Source organism: Triturus cristatus, chromosome 3_1 (genome assembly GCF_964204655.1).
Source record: "Triturus cristatus chromosome 3_1, aTriCri1.1, whole genome shotgun sequence".
Lineage (NCBI taxonomy): Eukaryota > Metazoa > Chordata > Amphibia > Caudata > Salamandridae > Triturus > Triturus cristatus.
The window spans coordinates 290,978,472-291,001,685 of NC_140583.1; the positions used below are offsets into that span (position 1 = coordinate 290,978,472).

Sequence of the window (23,214 nt, forward strand, 5' to 3'; positions counted from 1 at the left end):
AGAGAGACATAGTCAATATTCTATGTTTGTCTTGGGGTGTTGTGAATGGATAACCCGCTTTTAACTGGTTGGTCTTGCAAGCAACCCAGAAGGAAATATTGTCACACTTTGCTTTACCCTTGATACCGTTCATAGTCCATGAACTAATACATTGTATTGGTGCCAGCACTGTCAATCCCACTATGAAAGCAGGTTTAGAGCTCATGGTACGTAATACAAACTGTACAAGTCTCCTTTATAAGTCGACTGTGTGATTAAAAATTAAAAACCTCTACCACTCCGCATGTGTAGAGGTTTTGATACAAGGAACAGGTGTGTAGCCAGCCAAGACCGACCACATGGTCCCTTCATTACTTGGGTATTCCAGGCGGACATACCTGTGCAACCAGTTCTGGTGTTCCTGGTAAATAAAAGTGGTTTCCAAACCTTAATGCGCCCTTTAATGTGCAGGAGATGTTCTGCTTTATAAGCCTGAATCTGCCAGGAGGCAGCCTCTGTAGCCTCAAACTCCCACCCATGAGCAGGGCTCGATAAATCCGAAAAATGGTACTAGACAGAGATTATGTTATTGGGCAACTCTCCACCGACCATTCTGGCCTCTATTTGGCCCACATGTCTTGGCGCTCTTCCCCCCCCCTAAACCTCAGATAAAGAGCCTTGGAATCTGGCTCGACAAAGCGCTGGACTTCTCGGTCCAGGCCACTAAAACTGCCTCCACGTGTGTTGGGCTTATGAAAATGCTGCGTAAAATCCTTCCGCTGCTTCCTTTCCAGGCGAGGAGAATCATGGTTCAGGCCCTGATACTCTCCCGCCTGGATTATGGAAATGCTCTATATTTAGGGGCCCCGGCAGCAGTGATCAATAGGCTCCAAGTCACACAAAACTGAGCCGCCCGATTATTGTTCAACATTCCCCGTTGGCAGTCAGCCAAGAATGCTCTAAAGGAACTGCACTGGCTCCCAGTGGCCGCTAGAATACAGTTTAAAGCCATGTGCATTGTGCATAAATCTTTCCATCAAACTGGCCCTGCCATCCTGTTCCCTCTAGTCGCGCCCCACGCCCCGTCTAGAGCCCTCCGCTCTGGTTCTCTACATTTAGTATCCACAACAAAAATCACCAAAGCCCGTTGGGGCGGCCGTTTCTTTTCCCATACTGCCGCAAGACTGTGGAATTCTCTTCCCTTGGTCCTTAGAGAGAATAAGAATCGGCTGGCTTTTAGGAAAGCCTTAAACTCATCTGTTCACAAAAGCGTGTTAACTTACCCTGCAGCCCGCCAGAGCGATCAGTCAAAGCGCTGCGAGGCCTCCGGGTAGTTACGCGCTATATAAATATAATTTTTCATTTCATTTCATTTCATTTCCTGCAGGTCTAGTCCCTTGGAAAATCTCCTCGACCTCACTGCAACCTACTTGACCTCTGTCTCTGAAAACGGAGCAAAAGTGACAAGATAACAAGATTTAAAGGCATCTTTATTGCTCATAACCTTTGTGAGCAATAAAAATGCCTTTAAATCTTGTCACTTTTGCTCCATTTTTAAAGACAGAGGACAAAAGTTGGTTTGTCTTCCTACTCGCCAGACAGGGCGAGTAGGACCTAAAAATAGCTCGTCCTCATCAATTCTCACTCGCAAATGCGAGCGGGCGAGTGGATTTGTCGAGCCCCGATGAGTAAAATGTCTCAGTTGAGTACAGTGGAGTAGCGTGCCATATAGTAGAGTGGAGTAAAGTGGCATTACAGTTGCATAGAGAGAGTTGCATAGAGTGGAGTGGAGTGACGTAGCATGGATTGGAGTGTCATGGCGTAGCATGTCATGGTATAGAGTGGACTGATGTGTCTTAGAGTGGCGTAGGCTGGAGGGGCATAGAGTGGTGTAGAGTGGAGTATGCAAAGTGCCATTACATACTTTTGATTGAAATGACCATTACATTTTCAGAGACATATAGTTTTACTGATAATAGTGTACAGCCTACAAATGATTGTGTGGGGAATGCCATCTCCTAGTGCATTGATATGATTTGATAATATGAAAATATTTATTTCCAACACACTTCAAAATTACAGAAAATGTGCTACATTTGTGCTTTCCTAATTCTAATATATTTTGAAATATCTGTACAGTTCATTTACAGACATTTACATTTTGTTGTGTGCTATTAAAAAAAAAAGCCATGCCTTTTGCAGCATGATTGTCACATAAATCCTCTCACTTTGACATTTGAGAAAGAAAAGTTAACACCATGCTTTTTCGGAAGACAGAGACTGACATTTGACCTCTGTCTTTGCATGCACAGCATCTTGCGTCCAACAGTGCCAAAATCGCCAACACTGTAGGCACTACTCTATGCGAAGATTTCATGCACTAGACCTGTGCGGGATGAACCCCAATTGCGCTGGTGATATTATTTGGCCCAGCAATAGTGCCAACCTGGTTGCCACCATTTTAGCCAGTATGTTCATACCAAAATGTAATAACGACAACTGCCGATAGGAGCCGCAGCACAATGGGTCTTTCCAGGTTTGAGGAGTAGCACAATAACTGCCTCCCGCAACGAGGGGGGGAGAATTCCCTCCTGCAATGCCTCTACATACATTTCCAGCAGCTTTGGTGCCAATAGCTCTTTGTAAGCCTTATAGAAGGCGCCCGTGAACCCATCTGCCCTTTGGGCTTTATTCACATCCCTGGCTTCTATTGATTGCTTGAGCTCCTCAACAGTGCAGGGCTCAATTAGGAACTGTTGCTGTGCAGGTGTCAGGCAAACCATAGCTATACTGTTCAGGTAGCTGGCAATGTCACTATATTCCTCTGTGCCCCAGGCGGTGTACAGATCTGTATAGTACCTAACCAATTCTTGCTTAATTCCGGGTGTGTCAGCGATATGTTCATCCTGTAGTCTGCGCAGGCCTGTTATGTACGATTGCCTGTGAGGTGGCAGCAATCAGAGTTCTGGGGTCCGCCCCGGCCTCTCTCCTTCTCCATACCTCCTTGCTGTTCCGTATTTACCCATATGGTAAGCGCTCTCTGCCGCTTCCTGATATTCCGTCAACAGTGCCGCCCTCCTGAACTAATAATCTTGAGTTGCCCCGTTAGTCGGATCCTGGTCTGAGCGCATGAGCCTGCCCTCTAGTTTGGTTAGTGTGTTACGGAGGTCTTTCAATATCCCTGCTCCCCTTATCTATGCCCTAAACGTCTCCCATAATATAGTTTGTTGCGAAACCGACTCCGTGTTGGTCTCAAAATATTAAATTATTGCCTTCCTAAGTTCACTTCTGAAGACTGTATCCATAAGTGCCCTTTCTGGGATCCGCCTCGGTCTCTCGCCGCGTCACCCCCCGGTATACACATGTTCAAGACCACAGGGGAGCTGTTGGACAGTGTGCAGGCCAGATGTTTTACTTCCCGCACACAAGGGGTCCTAGTACGGGATAATAGCCAGTAGTCTAACCTCGTCCATGTGATCTAATGTGCTGCATAATGCGTATATGCAAGACCGGCGTGGCACCACGCATTGTGCATCGTGTACTGCTCACAGAGTTCCGTCAGTGCCGTGCTGGAACTCGGTTTAGTGTGTGTTGCTCTGGTCATGCTGTCAAGTGTGGGATCTAGGACTTTGTTCAAGTCTCCCCCCAATAAAATATGATCAGCATCTAGCAGGGCAATTTGCGTCTAAGTTGTGAAAGAATCCCAGGTCGTCTACATTCAGTGCGTATACATTGACCAATAATAGGCGCTGTCCCAACAGCACCCCTAACACCAGCAAATAACGTCCTGCCGGGTCTTCTATTGTGTTTAAGTATCTGAATGGTAAGGTTCAAGAAAAATCTATCTTTCCCCCACGTGGAGGCCAATGAGGGTGACCATGTGGACGCCAGGTGCGTTTCCTGCAAAAACATCACTTCTACTGCATGTCGGCGCATGTACAGTATCATCTGCCTGCATTTCCGCGTATTGATCCCCCTAGTGTTCCATGACATGAACGCTATGTCTGCAAATGGTTTAATGTTGGCCGCCGTCATCGTGCACTGCACCCAGTGATATCACCCTGACATTAAGTCCTTCTTGCACTGTTACTTCCCTATCTGCTTAATTTTCCATCTTATATTAGGAACGCATTGTTGCAACTCCCCCTCCATGCCGAGCGTCTAACCACCCAGCACATACCCAGAACAACAAACATCACAATTGCTTAACTTTCCAATGCCAAACCTGGCTAATCATTACTCCGTATTGTGAACTTCACTGGGGGTGTGGCAACACTACGTCAGCCCTGCTTCTTGAAACATGAACACTTACTTTGTATCCAGTTTGTGGTTGGCAGCCGCACCACCAAACCTAGCACTCATATCCTTACTGGCATTGAAACATGTACAGAGGTGTATAGAGTCATGCAAAACTTATCTGTGGACTTGTGTATCAGATACATCGGTCCTTGCAGCTACCCCATCGGTAATAAGTCCATGCTCGCACTACAGTGGATCTCAGGCTGTGACCCTCCCAGCGACCCATGGAGAGGGTTTTGCTGAGTGTCTGACAAGGTCTTGCAGAAGTCCTGAACAGCCGTCGGGCTGTCAAAGATGTGCACCGTCCCCTGTATGTCAACCCGCAGCTGCGCCGGGTGGGGCATTCCATATCGTAGTCCTAGATTGCGCAGCGTTGCCTTAACTCCTGCATACTTATGTCAGGCTTCCTGCACCATGATAGTAAAGTCCGGAAACCAGGACCGCGCAGAGCCCTGCCATGTTAGTGGCCCTTTTACCCTCGCCAACCTGAGCACAGTGTTGCGGTCTCGGAAGTTCAGTAGCCTTGCAATTATCAGTCTAGGCGGGAGGCCTGGATTCGGATGCGGCCCCAACGAACGATGAGCGCGCTCTACAACAAAAGTAATGGTGAAAGATTCCTCACCGAACAGTTCCGTTAACAATCTTTCAACAAACTGATCCAAACACCCACTGTTTGTCAGTTCCGGCGCCCCCACTATGTGCAGGTTGTTCCTTCTCCCTCTTGCATCCAAATCCTCCGTCTTCACGGCTAACGTCTTGACCTGCCTCTACAGATTTTCTACCCTTTTTGACATTTGCACTGCTCCATTCTCCATCTCTGACACCCTGCCCTCTGCTACATCCAGTCGCAGCTCGTGACACTCCAGCCGTTTGTGCATTTTATCTAATCACGTGTCGAACCTGCCATCCAGTGTCTTGAAGCCAGTGTGCAGCTCTTTCAAGGGCGCCTCTGCGCTTGACCGTTCCATGTCTTTCCATAATGCTGAGGTGGGGTCCTCAGCCTCTTCAGCGCGAGAGGTGGCCGTTCTATCTTTTGCAACATTAAAGAGCAGCTTGCGTTGCTTAGGGTCCCTTTTAGCCATGTTTGTCTTATTAGGGAGTGGCAAGAGTAACCACTGCCACTATTGAGCGGGATGCTCCCAGGGCACAAGTCCTGAAAAAAAAAGGGGGGGGTACGCTAGTGACGTCACACAAGGTGGCTTGCACCATCAGACTCATTGCCCCCCCTCGCTCACCCCTTAGATGCAATTGCATCAGAGAAGCCAGCGCGTGAGCAGCGTTCTGAATGAACTCCGATCTCGCCCCAGAGAAGCCAAAGAGTGATTGCGTTGCTCCATTTGCTCCAGTTATCGAGCTCCCGGTAAAATAAGTGGGGGGACGCAGTCCACCCGCGTGGTACTCGGACTCGAGCCCTGGATGCCCCCTCAACTGTGCTGCCAGGTAGTCCCAGGGCACAGCCCCACTGCCCTAACTGCAACCCTCCGCACGCAAACGCCAGGATACGGGAGGTTTTATCAACACCTGCAGCAGTCTGGCCCCGTCTCCTGCTTCTCTCCCCTGTCGTGCCTCTTCTCTGTAGCTTCTCCAGTTGGAAATGTAGGCCACAAGCATCCTAAGGCAGACTTCCCAGTGGACAAAGGGTCCCCTCCCCACCACCCCCCCCCCCCCCCCCCCCCCCCAATGCCTGCAGCGCCTCATGCATACCACATTCCAAGGCCCCACAGAGCTGAAAGCAGCCCAGGCCACTCCACCTTGTGCTTGCGAGCCAGGAGTCGGGCCCCCCAACTGGTTGGGGTACTCAGTTGAAAGTGGTGCGTCCGCTCTCTGCATCGTCAAGCCTCTGGTCCCGTGAGCTCTGTCCCAGCGCCACGCGGCTTGCCAAGTATGGCCGCAAAATCCCGTTGGTGGTCCGGGCACATCTGGCGGAAGGTCCGACATCGTAGCCGCCTGCGAAGTCTCACTCACTCGCTATCTTGCCGCAGCAGTATCTGGTACACGCTTGGCCAGCGGGCGGTATTACAACACCACGTCCGCTCCCCACTTCGGCACAGGCCTGAATCAGGCCTCCATTTCGCTCCGCCCTCACTCTTCTGATTTTGTCCCTCAGACTCTCCGAGGACCGACGTGCCGCAAATTTCTCTTGTACCAGGACTACGTTTTCATATCATAGCATCGGCGCCAGTGCAGTCGCACCACACGCCCCACAGGGGCTCGGATCTGCTGGAAGGCTGACGGAGCTTCAACTCCGTGCGCCCATTACGGTCGACGGCTTGGCAGCATTTTTTTTACATTATGATATTAATAGTAAAGATTATCTTTTAGCAGTGGATAACTAAATGGATTGTAGCTTGAATTAAATACATTTATCCAAAGGGTGATACTCCTATTCTTTGTCTTCTCATTGCAGCACCTTTGGGAATAATTGGCAGATATATTCCTAGCAACCACTAATTCATTACCTTTTGCTGATATTATTGCTTGATTCATTTGCTCAGCAGGTCAGTTGATTCTTCTGGACCTTAGTATATGATGGTTTGTTTCTCAGCATCCTGACAAGTTCGCTTTGCTTAGTATTCTTAGATGAACTTCTAAGATCAACTGTTTGATTTATACAGGGTTAATTGCTAGCACGCTAACCTGTTGATAGTTTTGTTATAAAGTTGACAGAACAGTTGTTGGTCCTCAGTGATGAGAATTGCGATTCTCCTATTAACATGACCAGAGAATCTGGATTTCATTAAAGACACGGAGGCTAACATTATGCTTATCACTTTTAATGCGTCTTCAAGCAGCTGCATACATCATAAAGTAAGTGTTCCAAATAGAACGTTAACAATAATAAAAGGCATGAGCCCACAACATTCAGCCTCTTTTAAATCGCGAAAACAGGATAAGTTAGTTTAAAATCCTTGGAACTTTAAAGAATGAAGGGCTGCAAACATCTTGATAAAACATAGAACATCATCGAAGGCAGGATACCGAGGATGAAGAAGAAGAAGTTCGAGTCCTGAAGTCATGAGAGATTATCTGCAAAAAAGTAATGTGAGTAAATATTGATAAAATAAAAGACAAAGGTATGAGTAATCAAAGAGATTAGTACAAGTATAGCAAGAGCATAAAACTGATGTCAAGTCAACAATGAGTTTAATAGCATAAAACTGATGTCAAGTCAACAATGTGTTTAATATCTCGAATAATAAACAGTAGATAATTTCTATAGAAGGATAAAACATCTAGTGGGAAAGAGGAGGGAGGGATAATGTTAGCCTCCGTGTCTTTAATCAAATCCAGATTCTCTGGTCATGTTAATAGGAGAATCGCAATTTCATTACAAGACCGGAGGCTACCATTATGCTTGTTGGTAGCTTTGTAAGACTACGTCGGACAGATGAGGAATAGGTTTACAATAATGCTGGGCAAATGTTCTAGCATTCGACCAGTCAGCAGCTTTAAGTATATCGTCTAACTTACCTCCAGACCAGAATGACTTACTGGCCATTGCACCTCTGATAGAGTGAGGTTTGAAGATATTGAGGTTGATACCTGCTAGGTTCATCACAATTTTAACCCATCTAGAAATTGAACTGGAAGAGATAGGTTTGTGGGGTTTAACAAAGGAGATGAGTAATTGAGTCACAGTAGGAGGACGAAGAGAATTCATTCTAGAATCGTATTCTTTCATACAGTCAACCACACAGAGTTTAGGGTAAGAATCAAAACGAGGATAAAAGATGGAATTGGACATGGTCTTGGTTCTTTTGAAGAGATCAAAGTTTACTCCGAACATGTTGTAAGATCTATTAGATATTGCAAGTGCTTTAACATCGGAGACTCTACGACAGGAAATTAAGCAAAGTAAGGTAGCGAGTTTGATGGAAAGGTTTTTATTGTTTAGGAGCGTATTAATAGGCCAGTTCGTAAAAAGGTCTAGAATTAAGTTGACATCCCAGAGGGATTGATATCTGGGTCTAGGAGGTCTTCTGAGTCTGATGCTTTTGAGAACTCTGCAGATAATTGCATTTTTGCCAATTGTCTTACCATTGACGAGGGAATGACCAGCGGAGATGGCAGATCTAGAACAATTGATAGATCTATAACTAAGGCCTCTTTCGAATTGTTCTACCAGAAAATTGATTGTCAACGATAGTTGCTTGAACGGAATCCAGGTTCCTTTCCAAGCACCAACGAACCCAAGATTTCCAAATGTTGTTGTATCGGTAGTGTGTACCAGGGGCCCAAGATTCGCCGAGGAGAGTTTAAGCTGTTGACAAGTCTTGAGAGGTCATTGGATCTCCTGACACTCTCCAGGCAAGAAGGTTCAGTTTCCCTGATTGAACCATGGGGTGAAGATGACCGTCTATGTCTGTAAGAAGGTCCACAAGGAAGGGAATTAGGAATGGAAGGTCGTAGCTCATCTCTAGGGCAGTTGGGAACCAAGCTTGGGAGGGCCAAAAGGGAGTGATTAGTATGATCGAGCATCGATGGAGTCTGACTTTCTGAAGGACCCTCTGAATCATGGAAAAGGGGGGAAAGGCGTAGCTTTTTCTGCCTTGCCAAGGTTGCAGGAAGGCATTCACTGCCAGAGCACCCGGGTCTGGCATCCAACTGTAATAATTCTCGATTTGGAAGGTTAGTCTGCTGGCAAAGAGATCTAATTCCAAAGGACCCCAAAAATTGTTGAGGGAATTGAAGACGGAAACGTTGAGTTTCCAGTCGCTGAAGTCTAAGAGGAATCTTGAGTTCCAGTCTGCGGATACATTGGATTTGCCTGGGAGATATTCGGCTCTTAGAGAAATTTTGTGTTCCAAGCAGAACATCCAAAGTTTCCTGGCTAGGTTGGAGAGGTCTGCAGATTTGGTTCCACCTAGCCGATTTATGTAGGCAACAGCGGAGATATTGTCCATTTTTAGGATGATGGACCTGCCCTGTATGGATTGTTTGAAACTCATCAAGGCGTAGAGAAATTTATGTGATGTGAGGATTCTTCTAGAGACCAGATTCCACCAGTGTTCTGGCCTTGGAAGCAGGCTCCCCAGCCATGAAGGCTGGCATCTGATTCTAAAACGAATTCTGGAATTGAGCCAAATATTGCTTTCCCATTCCATGCCTCTAGGTTGTCTAACCACCAGATCAGTTCTACTTTTGCTTCTTGGTCTAGCGAGATGAGGTCTCCGTACCAGAGGCCCGATTGAAGGGCTCTGGCTTTCACTCTCTGAAGTGCACGATAATTTAGGGGGCCTGGAAAGATGGCTTGTATCGAAGAGGAAAGGAGACCTAGTAATCTGGCTAGTTCCCATAAGGGAATATTTTGAAGTTTTAGGATGTGTCTCATTTCTTTCTTTATTTTTGATATTTTCTTTGGAGGAAGGAGTAGCAGGCATTTTGTGGTATCTACAGAAAAACCTAGGAATTCTAAGTTTTTGGAAGGGGAAAGGATTGACTTTTCTCTGTTTATGATGAACCCCAGGTTTTCTAATAGGTCCATCACAGTTTTCAGGTCTTGAAGGATTTGACAGTGGTCCTGAGAGAGGATAAGAATATCGTCTAGGTAAAGTATCATGCTAATACCTTTTTCTCTTAAGGATGAAGCGATTGATCTCATTACCTTGGTGAAACACCAGGGGGCTAAAAAGAGACCGAAGGGAAGGGCTTTGAATTGGAAAAGATGGTTTTTCCATAGGAATTGAAGGAAGGGTTGGTGAACTTTGGCCATGGGAATGGTAAAGTAGGCGTCCTTTAGGTCTAATTTTACAAGCCAGTCTCCCTCTAGAAGTAGGTCCCTCAGGAGGTGAATTCCCTCCATTTTGAAGTGTCGGTAAACAAGGTATTTGTTGAGGTCTCTTAGATTTATGACGGGTCTCCAACCTTTGTCTTTCTTTTTGACAAGGAATAGGGTGCTTATGAATTTTAGCATCTCTAGGGGCACTTCTACTATTGCGCCCTTCTGAAGCATGGAGGAGATCTCCTCCTTTATTATCTTTTCCTGATCTAGGGTAAGGGACATTTCTTTTGGGAAAGAAGATTGGTAAGGAGTTTGGGTAAAGTCTATCACGAATCCCCTCACGGTATTTAAAACACATGGGTCCTGGGTTATTAATTTCCAATTGTTGAAAAAGAGTTTGAGTCTCTGTGAAACGGCGTCCCGACAACCCCAACCGGAACACCGTCTTTCCCCGAATTTACCTCCTTCGCCAGCCCCGGGACTGTATCCCCGGCTTCATAATGCCCCCATAAGGACTCGACCTGAGACGCCAGCAAAACACCGGAAAATCACACCCTTCCTTTCCCCACAGAGACCAACCAGAACATCGGGTCAGACAGCCTCAAATATCGCGGACTCCGGAAGCTCCGCCCCTATGGCAGCGACAGCACCGGATAAAAAGGAGAACCCGGAAGTGCGAAGGGTCGGAGATTTGTGGCAGGAACCTCGGACTGGAGGACGCGAAGGAGAAGAGGCAAGAGACGGAGAGCAGACGACTGAAGCAGACGTGTGGACCGAAGAGTGGTGGAGTCCACAGGAGGTGGCTGTAGAGCGGCCGTAACTCAACGGGAGAGTTACGGCGGACCGCGTGAGTGCCTTTAACCCCACTAGTTTACTCACTAGGAGTCCCCTGTATAGTCCTTGTATACATTCCCCTTCTCTTTAGCATTACGTTCCCTGCACTGTATTATAACTGTATAGCACTGCCCTGTGTGCCCTGCCTCGTCCTTCACGTCCCGACCGAACACCCTTTCTTTTTCCCGCCCCGTATTCCTTTCCCCCGGTCCCTTCCTTTCCTCACTGTCTCGTTTTTCCGCCCCTTCCCCACACACCCGGGTGACGGTGACGGGAGCAAAGATCCTCCGAAAAGGATAGGACTAACGGTCCCTTTTGTTTCTCTTCTTGCTCCCTGCCCTCCGTGGATTCTCCACGTCGCCGAAACCTCCATTGGAGCCGACGAAGACCGCAACCAGCATCGCCGGCCTAGAGTGGATCCAGCACCCGGACGTCCTCCTTGTTTACCTTGTGTTCTACCTTTGTGACTCTTCAATAAATCCCTACTATAGCACACTACATACGGCCTCCTCGCTTGCTTTTCCGGCCCGCTGCACACCCAGCCTCACAGTCTCCCACCTACTTTGGGGGAAACGGGGTGAGGAGGGGAGGTAGAGATTGTACTCACTTTGGGTGTTGTTGTCGATGGATGCTCCGCGGAATCTGAAGTTTCTGGAGCGAAATCCTCTTCCTCTTTGCGGAAAGAATTGGGGAGTGTTTGAGGGAGTGAATCCCCTTCCGCCATATCCTCTTCCTCTAGGATAGGGCCTCCTGAAGAATCGGCCGGAAGACTGGCCCTGTCTACCGGCCCTCCCGAAAAGGTTGTTTGAGTTAAATACTCTCCATGTTTTGGTGGGCTTTATCTAGTGCTGTAAACGTCGAGACATATTTCCCTAGAGTTTTAATCAGGTCTTCGCCAAAGAGCAAGCCTTTGGGGTTGATAGAGGGTTCTTTGTCTGCTAGGTCACTGAGTTTCAGGCTAATTTTGGTGAGGACTACTCTTCTCCTCTCAGAGTTGAGGCTGGCATTAGCATTGCCTAATAGAACGAGAGCTCTCTGGCTAAGTCCTCTAATGAGTTCTGTGTTAAGGGGAGTGCCATTAATGTAGCTTTCTTCCGTGATCTCGATAATTCTTGCAAGCGGGCCCAGGATGTCAAGGACTCCATCTTGGCAGCCTTTTAGGGATCTCTCCATACCCTTTCTAGGGTCTCTTCCGAGTTTGAAGAGGTACTTGATGAGTTCTGGATCAAGATTTGGGGTCTGGCCAGTCTTATCTTCGTTGGAGGGTCGAGAACATTCGGCTCTTAATAGGTTCCGAGCATCCCTGTCAAGGGGGTATCTTAGCCATTTGTTTATGAATTTGCTCACGTGGTTGTGAGGAATCCATTCTGAGCTCCTGGGATGTTTAATGTTAAGGGGAGAGAACATTTCTTGACCTAGTGGGTCTAAGATGGTATCTTTAGAGGAGTGAGGGAGGTCATCATCCAGAGAGTTGAATTCAAGATCGTCTTGATCTAGGACATATTCATCAGGTGAATCAGAGGCATCATCAATATCGAGATCATCATCGTTATCAACGAGGTCATCGTTTTGAGCACTTCGATGTTTTGTGCCGCAGGGGACACCTTGATATTTTGTGCCGCAGAGGACATCTTTATGTATTGTGCTGCTGGGGACACCTTTATATGTTGTGCCGCTAGGGACACCCAAGGAAAAAGAGGTGCGATGACCTCCCGTAAAAGTAGAGGTACTAGGACCTCCAGTGCTCTTGGGGATAAAATCTAAGTTTTTACATTTTTGGGCTCTTTTTCCCCTTGTATGAGTGAGATCTTCGTTAGGGAGAGTATGTTGGTCTAGAGAGTTAATAGATAGGAAGGATCTTTTAGATGTAATCACCTTAGACAAGGTCTCCAACATACAGGATCTCATTCCCTCGTGAATGATGTCTTTAAAAGCCTCATTGTTTAAATTGGGAGTAGGTGCGCTAGCCTCTGCTTCGTCTGAGTCGAAATCAGACATGATCGGTGAAAATAGGAGTGAAAAGGGGAGTAGAGTATTCTCTTTTCCTATTATTTATATGTTTAAATATAAGTTCTCTCTCCCTTTTTTAAAATTGTTTTTTTTTTTAATTATTAGTATAATAATGAGGATTACTAAATAATTGTATCTTTCCCCCTTTTTTAGTTTTTTTGGGTAGGGTAGGGAATGAGGGTTTAAAGATATTAATTAAATTAATGTAGATAATATATATCTCTCCTCTCCCCTTATTTATTTATTTATTTTAGGGAAAAGGCTACGGATAAGGCAGAAAAAACTGTCAGGCTGGTTAACTGTCTTCCTCTGATGAGTGTAATGCCCTCGAGCGCGATCACCGGAGGTTGTTTACATATTGGTTGCCAGGAAACATGTACCACGTGTGAAGCGGCCTGAAAGGCAGAAAGAGGATTCGAGGAATGTTCCCTGGCAACGCGACGACGTCAGCGTCGCGCTGCCAAGGTTCATTCCTCCAATATTGTAATCCGGGTGCGCCGGTGTTAAATCTTAATAAAATGACCTCAGACTTTGCGAGGAGTAGCGGATGAGAGCGGAACGGCCGGGGTTGTTGCGTAAAGACCGGGTAGGGAGGCTTCGACGAGTTAGAACACTGAAAATAGAAATTATTTTGAGGTTGGGTGCGTGGTCATGATCCAACTTCCATAAATTGGAGGTGGAAATGACGGTAACGAAGGAGAAGGGGGGGGCGAGTCTCGAAACGGAGCTGGATGTGAGGCAGAGCGCCCAAAGGGTACAGATATGGTGTGGTGTAAGGGAACACGGGCACATAAGAATTAAAGTAAGGTAAAACAGAAGTGTAGTAAGGTACATCAAACAAATTACAATATAAATGCAAGTTAGAGAAGAAATGTATAAGAGAACTTATCTGCCTGGAGCCGCATTTAAAAGAGGCTGAATGTTGTGGGCTCATGCCATTTATTATTGTTAACGTTCTATTTGGAACACTTACTTTATGATGTATGCGGCTGCTTGGAGACGCATTAAAAGTGATGAGCATAATGGTAGCCTCCGGTCTTGTAATGAAATTCCCTTTGTGTTACGTGTCAGTCATATAACCTAAGGAACATTTACATTGCAGATAAACAGCGTCTTTCCTTTAGTTCCCTGGATCTCTGCATAAGAATGAACATAGAGAGCTGTCACGTTTGTATGAGCATATATATTACACCAAAAGGGTTGCATCTTTCCTTAATGCTGTAACGTCAATGAATTGAGGAATAGGGAATTTAAGATAGGATTACTTTGCATGTAACCCGATGAACAGTATTGTTGGCTGTAAAGCGCATTGAACTACAAGTTGTCCGGTGGTCAAAATTTCGAATTTGCCCCTCAGCCATACCAAGTTGCTTTGGGGTTAACTCTGCACATAATTGGTTTGTGTGCCTTTGCCGGTTTGGTGATTATGCAACTACGAGATACTTTTTAGGCAACCACACAATTGGCACTCTGGTTTTTGGAAGTACAAGCACACTTAAAACAAGCAATCGCCCCTGGTATTATTCATACGACAGAGATCTGAATTAGACTCACATTCTTAATATGACATATAATTTCAAATAATCCCATGCAATCCATCTCTCTGCGCCCACACTACACGAGAAAGAAAGACCTGAATCTATCTGCCCACTTGCTCCCCACAAGCCCTCCTGCACCCAACTTTAAGAACAAACTATTTTTGGCAAGCTAAATTTACCCTTCAGCTGCATTTTATGAACGAGGATGTAATCGTTACTGGGAGGAAGTGAAGGATGCTGACCCTTTATCTTAACCACATAGCAAATTCCCTGATCTACAAGACAAGAGACTGTCTAGGAATTTCAAAAATTGTCTCACAGATTTTCTGGAAAATTATTCAATTTTATACTTCCTCTTACTGTAAGGCATTTGAAATGAGATGCAGCCTGCTGGGTCTCAGGGTATAAATCAAGTCATTTTCCTACATTGCAGGGTGTTTGATTCTAGTATGTCTGAGTAATAAAACCCATTTTTCTGTCACAAGTTTATGGAATAAAGGCTGCTATTATCACCTTGGACCACATCCCTTTGACATGCCATTTTGGTTTGTCCTCTATTCTAGAGCCCAAAGTGAACTACACAGAGGATGTGACTTTGCCACAAGGTGTCCCTAGTGGCCCTATTGTTCTCCAGTGTAACCTGATTCGGACTGATGAGGCTAGCAAGCCTGACTCTGGCTTCTGGATGAAAAATGACCAGCAGATTGCCGATACCAAGAAAACTGATTTTAAGGCCAACGACTTCAGTATTGAGTTAAAGTAAGTTTTGTCCTATATTGCATTTCAAGCACTTAGCATGTAGGGATGAACATAATATTTGTTAATTATCGAGTCTTAGAATAGTTAATCGCATGATCGCTTTAAAGTTACGGAAAATGGTACAAGAGCAATATAACCACCACAAATTAAAATGTGTGTCTGTGCAGTGTTTTGGCTTCTCCTGATTGGGTTAATATGAGTAACTCGTATCTAGTGTACCACCGCTGTTTCTGCATGCCATTAAGGAACAACCACATTCACTTTCTATGAGATATTTATGGCCTTGCAAGGCTTTACATAATGCAGTTTGTCATTTCTCTATTTTACTACAGAATTGTTAAGCCGAAAGTGGATGATTCTGGGGAATACATGTGTGTGTTCACTATTCCGAACACCCCTGCTGCAAACGCCACAATAAGGATTAAAGGTATGGAAGTGTTCTTCTTCTCTCCTTTTTCATATTGCATTTTACACTTTGTTTTAGTTGCCTAGGCTATTGCTTGCGAGCCTAGCCCGTCAGAGTGGAATTAAAGTCCATACTTGCAAAATGTTGTAATCCGGTATTGCTTATTTCCAAACTCTCCCACTTCTAGTAAAGGGTTTCCCTCTTTTGGTGAAAATTGTGGTGGCTACTGAATAGCCAGCAAGAAAATATAAAATAGATCTCAATGTCCGGCATATTGAAACTGGACAGTCAAAACAAGCAGGCGACACTTTCAGGAGAAAAGTAAAGCTGCCAGTAAAATTTAACTGATGGAATATGGGAGTCTTATTGTAGTTCTCCCTGACATTGTGTCATTAATGCCATTAAGTAGTCATGATGTACCACAAGAGATGAACGGCATCTCACTCTGAATCTCAGTTCCATTGAAGAATATGCAGGCCTAGATTTATCTGCATATTTTTCTGGATGATATATTGTCGACTGGAAGTTCGATATTCTTTGTTTAGGTCGAGCAGCTAACATAGTTACATGGTGAGATATATATTTTGGAAAAGCCAGCATCATTTAATTATTTATTTAACTTTTATATGGCGCAACAAATCATCCCCAGGGGGATCTCTCGGTGCTTGGTAGCACACTAGCAGGACCCTCGCCCATGCAGACCCCCTAAAACATCAAGGTTTTTAGACCGTTCTTAAAGTGTCCCAAAGAGGTGCAGCGGAGGATCGCTTCCGGTAACCTGTTCCAATGAAAGGGGGCAAGATAGGAGAATGCAAGCCCTCCCATTTGTGATTTATTATTCTTGCAAGGAACTAAGAGGTTCTGATTACTTGACCTAAGCTGGCGACCCGGGACATAAGGCATTACCTTCTTCCTAAGGTATACTCGTCTCAGGCCTAGCCTTGCCTTAAACACCAGTGTAAGAAGTTTAAACACTGCTCTCTTTCTGATGGGCAGCCAGTGTAAGGCTTGCAGCAAAGGTTGAGACTGAGAACGTCTAGGCTTGTTCAAAGCCATTCTTGCTGCAGTGTTTTGCAGTACCTGGAGCCTGGAGGAGAGCTTTTCCCTGGCTCCTACCAGTAGTGCGTTGCCATAATCCAGCCTGCACACAATAAGTGCCTGGATCAGGGTCTTTCTTGCGACCAGAGGGATCCACGGGAATACTTTTCTTAGCATTCGCAGAGTCCAAAAACAAGTGCTCGAGAGTGCCTTCACGTGATCTTCAGATGATAATTTACTGTCCAGCAGAACTCCCAAGTTCCTAACCTGCTTTGTGAGGGAGGGAGGCTCCCCCAATTCAGAGGACCACCAGTCTGTCGTCCACAATTCCTCTGCCTTCCCGAACAGGAGAATCTCCGTTTTGTTGGAATTAAGCTGGAGGAAATGATCCCCCATCCAGGCAGCTATGTTCAACATACAGGCCTTAAACTTGGCTCTGGTTACAGCGGGATCCGTTTCAAATGGGATTATCACCTGGTGTCATCCGCATATGAAATCGTCTTAAAGCCGCAAGCTCTTATGATGGCGGACAGAGGAGCCACATATATGTTGAACAGAGTGGGGCTTAGGATGGACCCCTGGGGTACCCCCTTGTTGAGAGGGGTGGTTGCTGATACAAATGTGTCTAATTTGACACATTGTGATCTATTTGACAGGAAGCATTGCAGCCATGCCAGTGCCAGTGCTAGGCCTCCGACACCGATCTCCCGCAATCTGCAAAGCAGAATATTATGCGAGATGGTGTCGAAGGCCGCTGATAGATCCAGGAGCACCAGCATAGTAGGAGTCCCTTTATCCAAGGACATCCTGATGGTATCAGTCACTTCCATCAGGGCTGCCTCTGTACTGTGGCCCGCTCAAAAACCAGATTGAGATGGGTCCAGCAGTTCATTCCGTTCCAAATAGTCAGTCAGTTGTTGATTAATCATCTTCTCCCTAACTTTCGAGCAGCTAGGGAGAAGGGAGATTGGCCTATAGTTTTTCATATCTGCCGGATCTGCTGACCCTTTCTTCAAGAGAGGTTTGATCAGTGCTCTCTTCCACTTGTTCGGAAAAGTGTCCGTGTCCAAGGAGACGTTACAAACTGACGAGAGCGAGGCGGCTAAAACCGTGGCCAGCTCTGCCATGATAAAAGGAGGGGCGCAGTCTGACTCTGACTTTGTTGCTGCGAGTGCCTCCCCAACTTGCTCTGTGGTGATGATGGAAAATAGGCAAGCTTAGGTGATGAGGGGTCCCAGCCCTCCAGGTTGGGTCCCCTTGAGGCCTCTTAACCCCCCTCCCCCCGAGAGTTATAGATATTGTCTATCTTCTCTCTGAAGTGGGTGGCCAAGTTATCACATAGCACTTGTGTGTGGGGAGCCGCTGCACCACTCACTATAGGATTAGTGAACTCTTTTAGTATCTTAAAAAGTTCCTGTGAGGAATTTTTAGCCTCCCTTAGCTGCAGGCCCAGATGTTCTCTTCTGGCTGTTTTGCATCTACCTAAATAAGCTCTATGTGCCAGGTTATATGCCAGCTTGTCCTCGGGACATTTGGTTCTCCTACATTTTCTTTCCCATCCTTTGCAACGGCCCCTCTCTGCTTTAAGCTCTTCTGAGTACCAAGGCGCAGGCGCCCATTTCTCTTGTACTCTAACTACTTTCAGAGAGGCAATGCTGTCCAGGGCGTTCCCAACCGTATCCTCCCATGTTTCCAGGGCATTATTGCTGTCTAGCCCCACCTCCTGCAAGCGGGCTAAAAAAAACGCGCCAAATGCTTCCGCCGTGACTTTCCTCCAGGCCCTGACTAGGGATTTCTTTACGCCCTCTGGCTGACTAAAGGAGAGTCTTAGGGCCCAATGATCGGTCCAAGTTAGCTCCTGAGGTGATTCTACGGAGAGGAATGGGACATTAGTGAAAATGGAGTCCAAGATATGGCCTGCAATATGAGTGGGCTCATGCACTCTTGGAAAGAGCCCCAGCGATTCCATTGCTGACAGGAGGGACCCAGAGTCTAAATTCGAAGACTCTTCCAGATGGTGATTAAAGTCCCCAGTCAGCATTAAGCAATCAGATTGTAATAATATATAAGGGGTGAGAATTTCCAGGAGAGTAGAGCAAAACAATTGTTTGCTCTCTCCGGGAGGATGGTACACTACCACCCCCATCCGTCTGGCCCCCTTCAGAGATTATATATGAAACACCAGTAGCTCAATATACGTCGTCAGCACTGAGTCCACTACTTTAATGTGGTGGGGAGACCGGGTTGCTACTGCAAGCCCTCCTCCCCGTTTGCCCACTCTGTCTAGTCTAGTAACAATACTCTTCCGGGAATGCGACCACCACCACCGGGGTCGAGTGACTTTGGAGCCAGGTCTCAGTCAGCAAGCACATGTCTGGCTTTTCATCTTCCAGAAGGTCCCACTGCTCCCCCGAATGTTTATACACAGCCCCTGGAACGGCCCTCCATGTGCTCGGTTCCCTACCTGGGGCCCCCCCACCTCTTTGGCTGAATCGCCACCTGTTCTCTTCGTAATTGAGGGGTTAAGAGATTTCTTACAGGCCTTGCGTGATTCTCCGACCTCCCACCGCTCCAACCATGGCCCTCGAGAGCCGCCCTCCTAGCTGACATACCTCCCTTGCATCCCTGCCCCAGCAGTCGCTCTCTCGTATAGCTAATTGAAGTCATCCTGCGCTTGGGGGGAATAGGGCAGCGCTTCCTGGCAGCCGGCAGAGTCCAGGCGCGGACGGGCTTGCTTTCGGCGCGCCAGTGGCATGCCCGCTACGCGCGTCCGCTGTGCTCCCGCGCTCTGTTTCAGCTTTATACCCCTGCCTGCGTGACTAGAGCGCCAACCGCTTTAACACAGCCGCTGCTGCCGGCGTGTTCAGGGAACTGAAAGGTAGCCTCTCTCATTATTCCTTATAAGACTTAATACTTTCCGAGTAAAAAATGGGAAACAGGGAATTGCTGAGATGTTTTTCACCTAGAAGTTCTGAGTGACATCAAAAAGACAACGAGAGGGAAGCTCGAGTTGGCAGTCACTCAGAGCCCCTAGGGTAATACCATCCCTGTAATTCACTTTTTACTACTCTATAATTTTATGTTATTTATGGCCCCTAAAATAATTTTCCCCTGGCTCAGCTTCTACGAAGTTGCAGAGGTGTAAGGAGTGAGCCATGCGTAACATGTGCTCCTAACAAATATGTCAAATAACACAAAAGTTAGAAATAAAATACACATTCTGGCTGCAGACAACCTGCCAATGTTTTCAGAGAAACATGTTGAACCTGAAGACTCCCTGTGCAGCATTTTAAGGCAGAGGGGAGAGGAGGCAAAGAGCACGCAGATTTGTTTGCAAAGGCAAGGCTATGCTACAAAAGAAATATGCTGCAAACAGCAGATCGTTGCTGTGAGAAAGCAATTCTTCAAATATAAGAAAAAACAGAAATGCTAATTTTACTAGGCCTATGCTCTTGCAAGGACATACCACAGCGAGATATAAAAGTTAGAATTTTTTCCTTTTTATGAACTGCTTGCAAAGATGAGATGCCCACAAGAAACAATATTTTAACCCTTTTTTTATATTGGTAAGTATACCAGTTAGAATTGAGATAATATAGCAAGTGTGTTCTATAAAGTAATTTCCCTAATCTAAATTTTCATAGAATAAAATAGAATAAGGTGTCAGTCTAGAAAACCCAATTAAGAGTTTTGGTGAGGGAATAAATGTATAAGCATAAAGCCTATGCACATAAAAAAAAGAATGTCAAGCTGTCTGGAATCTAAGGAAACGGGGAATAGGCTCAAAGAAATCTCTCCTAGACAGTGGGAGCATATCCAACCTCAATAGGATACAGACACGCGTCAACCCACTGGAAAAAATTCCAATAGATATATAGTTGCACTTTATTTATTGTGAATGAATTCATAATATGTTGGAGACCCCTCTTTTTTTTGGCACATTTCTGTCCAGCCGAAAACTTAATACCCACATAGCCTGCTTTAGGATGCGTTTTAGTTGTGCAATTGGGATCCAGATGAAACTGATCAGTCGCCAAGGCAAATTTCTATATACTGTAAACTTTTCCTTTTTGACTCCTAATAATTCCTTCTTCATTAGTGACCTTAGAGAGGTTTCTGAACTCCTTACTTTGCAAGCAACCCAGCATACTTCCCCTACCAGGCCCTAGACGTACGCGCTTCTTTAACCCATTTCCACCTTAAGACAGCTACTGGTATCGCAGAATTAAGAGGCAATATTTCTTAGTATTCACTCTTCCATTACATTTGAGAAGCCCTAGTTGGCCACTCCAATTGTCTCCAAGCCATACAATAGAGAAGCTGGAAGTTTTGCTCGATAGGCCACCACAAGAAGAGAGCAATATCTTTTTCCCGTAGTCCTATAAAGAGCACCAAATCCTTTTGCCTGGGCTTTGTTCTTGTTATTCTCTATATAGGCTTTGTCACTAAGGTTGCCACACTAGATCTTCCCCAAGAAAGTGTAAGAACTTAGAATTTCAAATTTTTGGGAGCCCAGGGTCCAAGGAAAATTCCTATATTTAGGTTTCTTTTAGCCGTGGAAACACATAGTTTTACTTTTTGAAATGTTGATCCTTCGGTGATGGGCATCTTCAAATTGTAATGCTTGCAGACTATTATTTAGACCTTTAGGAGTAGGGTCTAATATTATATTGTCTGCATATAACAAGCAGGCTATACCTTTCCCACCTATCGATGGAGCTATCCCCTCCCTCTGATATAGGTATCTGTGTAGCTCCAAGATATATATCTGAAAGAAACACGTTGGTTAGATTCCTCACCTTAGACTATCCCCAGGCGTCAGGCTGGATCCGGAAAGATTTTTCGTCAGCTATACCCTTGCGCGTCGCTAGGCGTCGTCTGCGGCTCCGCGTCCGTCGTCGGCGTCTTAATCGCCGGGACGACGTCGTCGGAGTACTTAGACGCCGCCCTCGCACGCTGACATCAGTTATTCTTTTTTCCGCGCCAGTAATCGCCGATCCAGGAACAGCATACCCTTTTAGTCACTTTTTGACTAAACTTTTTTTTAACTCTTTTGGTTCTATTCTTGTCGACATCGACTCTGGTGCCAGTAGGGATGCCTGGCTTTAAGGCTTGTGACTCCTGTCACCGACTGATGTCGGTCACGGACCACCACCGCCGGTGCCTCTATTGCCTTGGAATCGACCACTACGCCGAGTCGTGCCTCGACTGCCGGGCCTTGACTTCGAAAGCTAGGCGGGAGCGGTCCCGCAAGCTACTCGAGTACCGGCAGTCGGCTATGCGCCACTTAAGGTCCCGGTCGAGGGACCGCTCACGGAGCCGCAGCCACCACCGCTCATCGGGGTCCAAGTCTTCGAAATCCAGTAAGTCGAAGCACAGCAAGAAGTCGAAGAAGCGACATCGCTCTTCCGACTCCCCTCGCCGGTCGTGCGACTCGGCTGAGGGTTCGGGTGGCACCACCCGCGCGGCTCCGATTGAGCCGCAGGGGTCTCGTACCCATACCCCCTGGTCCCTGGGACTGACGCGACTCCGGCGGAGGTCAGTGCTTTCCTCATGGCCATGAGGAACCTGGCTCTGCCGTCGATGCCTGCCGTCACGCCTTCGGGCCCCGCAGGCTCGACTGGGAGGCCTAGCGAGCCTCCGGCCCCGGCACCACAGGTCCCCGGGGGATCCAGGCCTGGATCCCAGTCAGTGCCGGTTGTAGGAGAGTAGGGTCTGCTTTCTATGTTCACCCCCACTTTTTGCTTTTGCTTTACTGGTTTTCGACTTAGATATGGCTGTGGGCCTGCTAATCAGACCCACAGCCCTGCTGTTCTCTCTCTAAATTGATACTATGTACTTTAGGTGCATAACCCATTTGGATAGGATCACCTTATTGGCCCCTGTACAGTGTACCCTAGGTACCCAGGGCATAGGTGTACCCTAGGCCTACCAGGGGCTGCAGCATGTATTATGCCACCCCTGGCCTTCCATTATGACACCACTGGCTGATCACTCAGCTGGGGCAAGGTCGTGTAATCACCCCTTGCTTAGGTGTAGTATTCCTATACCTAACTTACATATAGACACATGTGTACCTATCAGCCACTCCTATGGCAGGCCTTAACAATCCTGGAGGCGGAGTGCTTGGTAACATGTGAGATGGGGCTCTAGCATGAGCTGAGCCTGTCTGCAGCTTTCGGAACCATGTCCTTATAGCTGTTCTATGATATAGCCTACCATATACCCTTAAAGTGCCTTATAATCTTAAACGGTTATGGTAACTATGGTTTGGCTTTATCGAAACATGTCGTGTAAGGTGTCTAACACTGTGGAATAATACCCCATACCATTTCTGGACATGAGGATATTATTCCCCCCTTCTAGAGGGAAAGACATGTTAAAATCATACTTTACTGTTAGCCTCTGACCAAAGCCTCATCATCACAAAATGGATGCTGCTGCCACGACACAAGTCTGACCTCCTGCTGCTGGGAGTGATCCCAGCCAGGGAGGCCTGGACAATAGGTTTCCTGCTTGGGGAGGTGCTAGCACCTCCCCAGACAGCCTTTAGTGTATTGGGGCAGGGTGGGCTGAAAGGAATGAGACATGCCTGGGGCACACAAGGTGTTCCTTGCATAGTCCAGTTC

The 23,214-nt window shown here is 46.5% G+C and overlaps 1 protein-coding gene across 4 annotated transcripts in view; it reads left to right on the forward strand.

Moving 5' to 3' along the window:
- NPTN (neuroplastin) overlaps positions 1 to 23,214 on the forward strand; it is a 541,091-nt gene that overhangs the window by 319,400 nt on the left and 198,477 nt on the right. For all 4 annotated transcript variants that reach the window (XM_085643906.1, XM_085643904.1, XM_085643907.1 and 1 more), the window contains 2 exons: positions 14,946 to 15,141; positions 15,474 to 15,568. In XM_085643906.1, the coding sequence (XP_085500032.1) occupies positions 14,946 to 15,141; positions 15,474 to 15,568 (291 nt within the window). The remainder of the gene's footprint in view (positions 1 to 14,945; positions 15,142 to 15,473; positions 15,569 to 23,214) is intronic.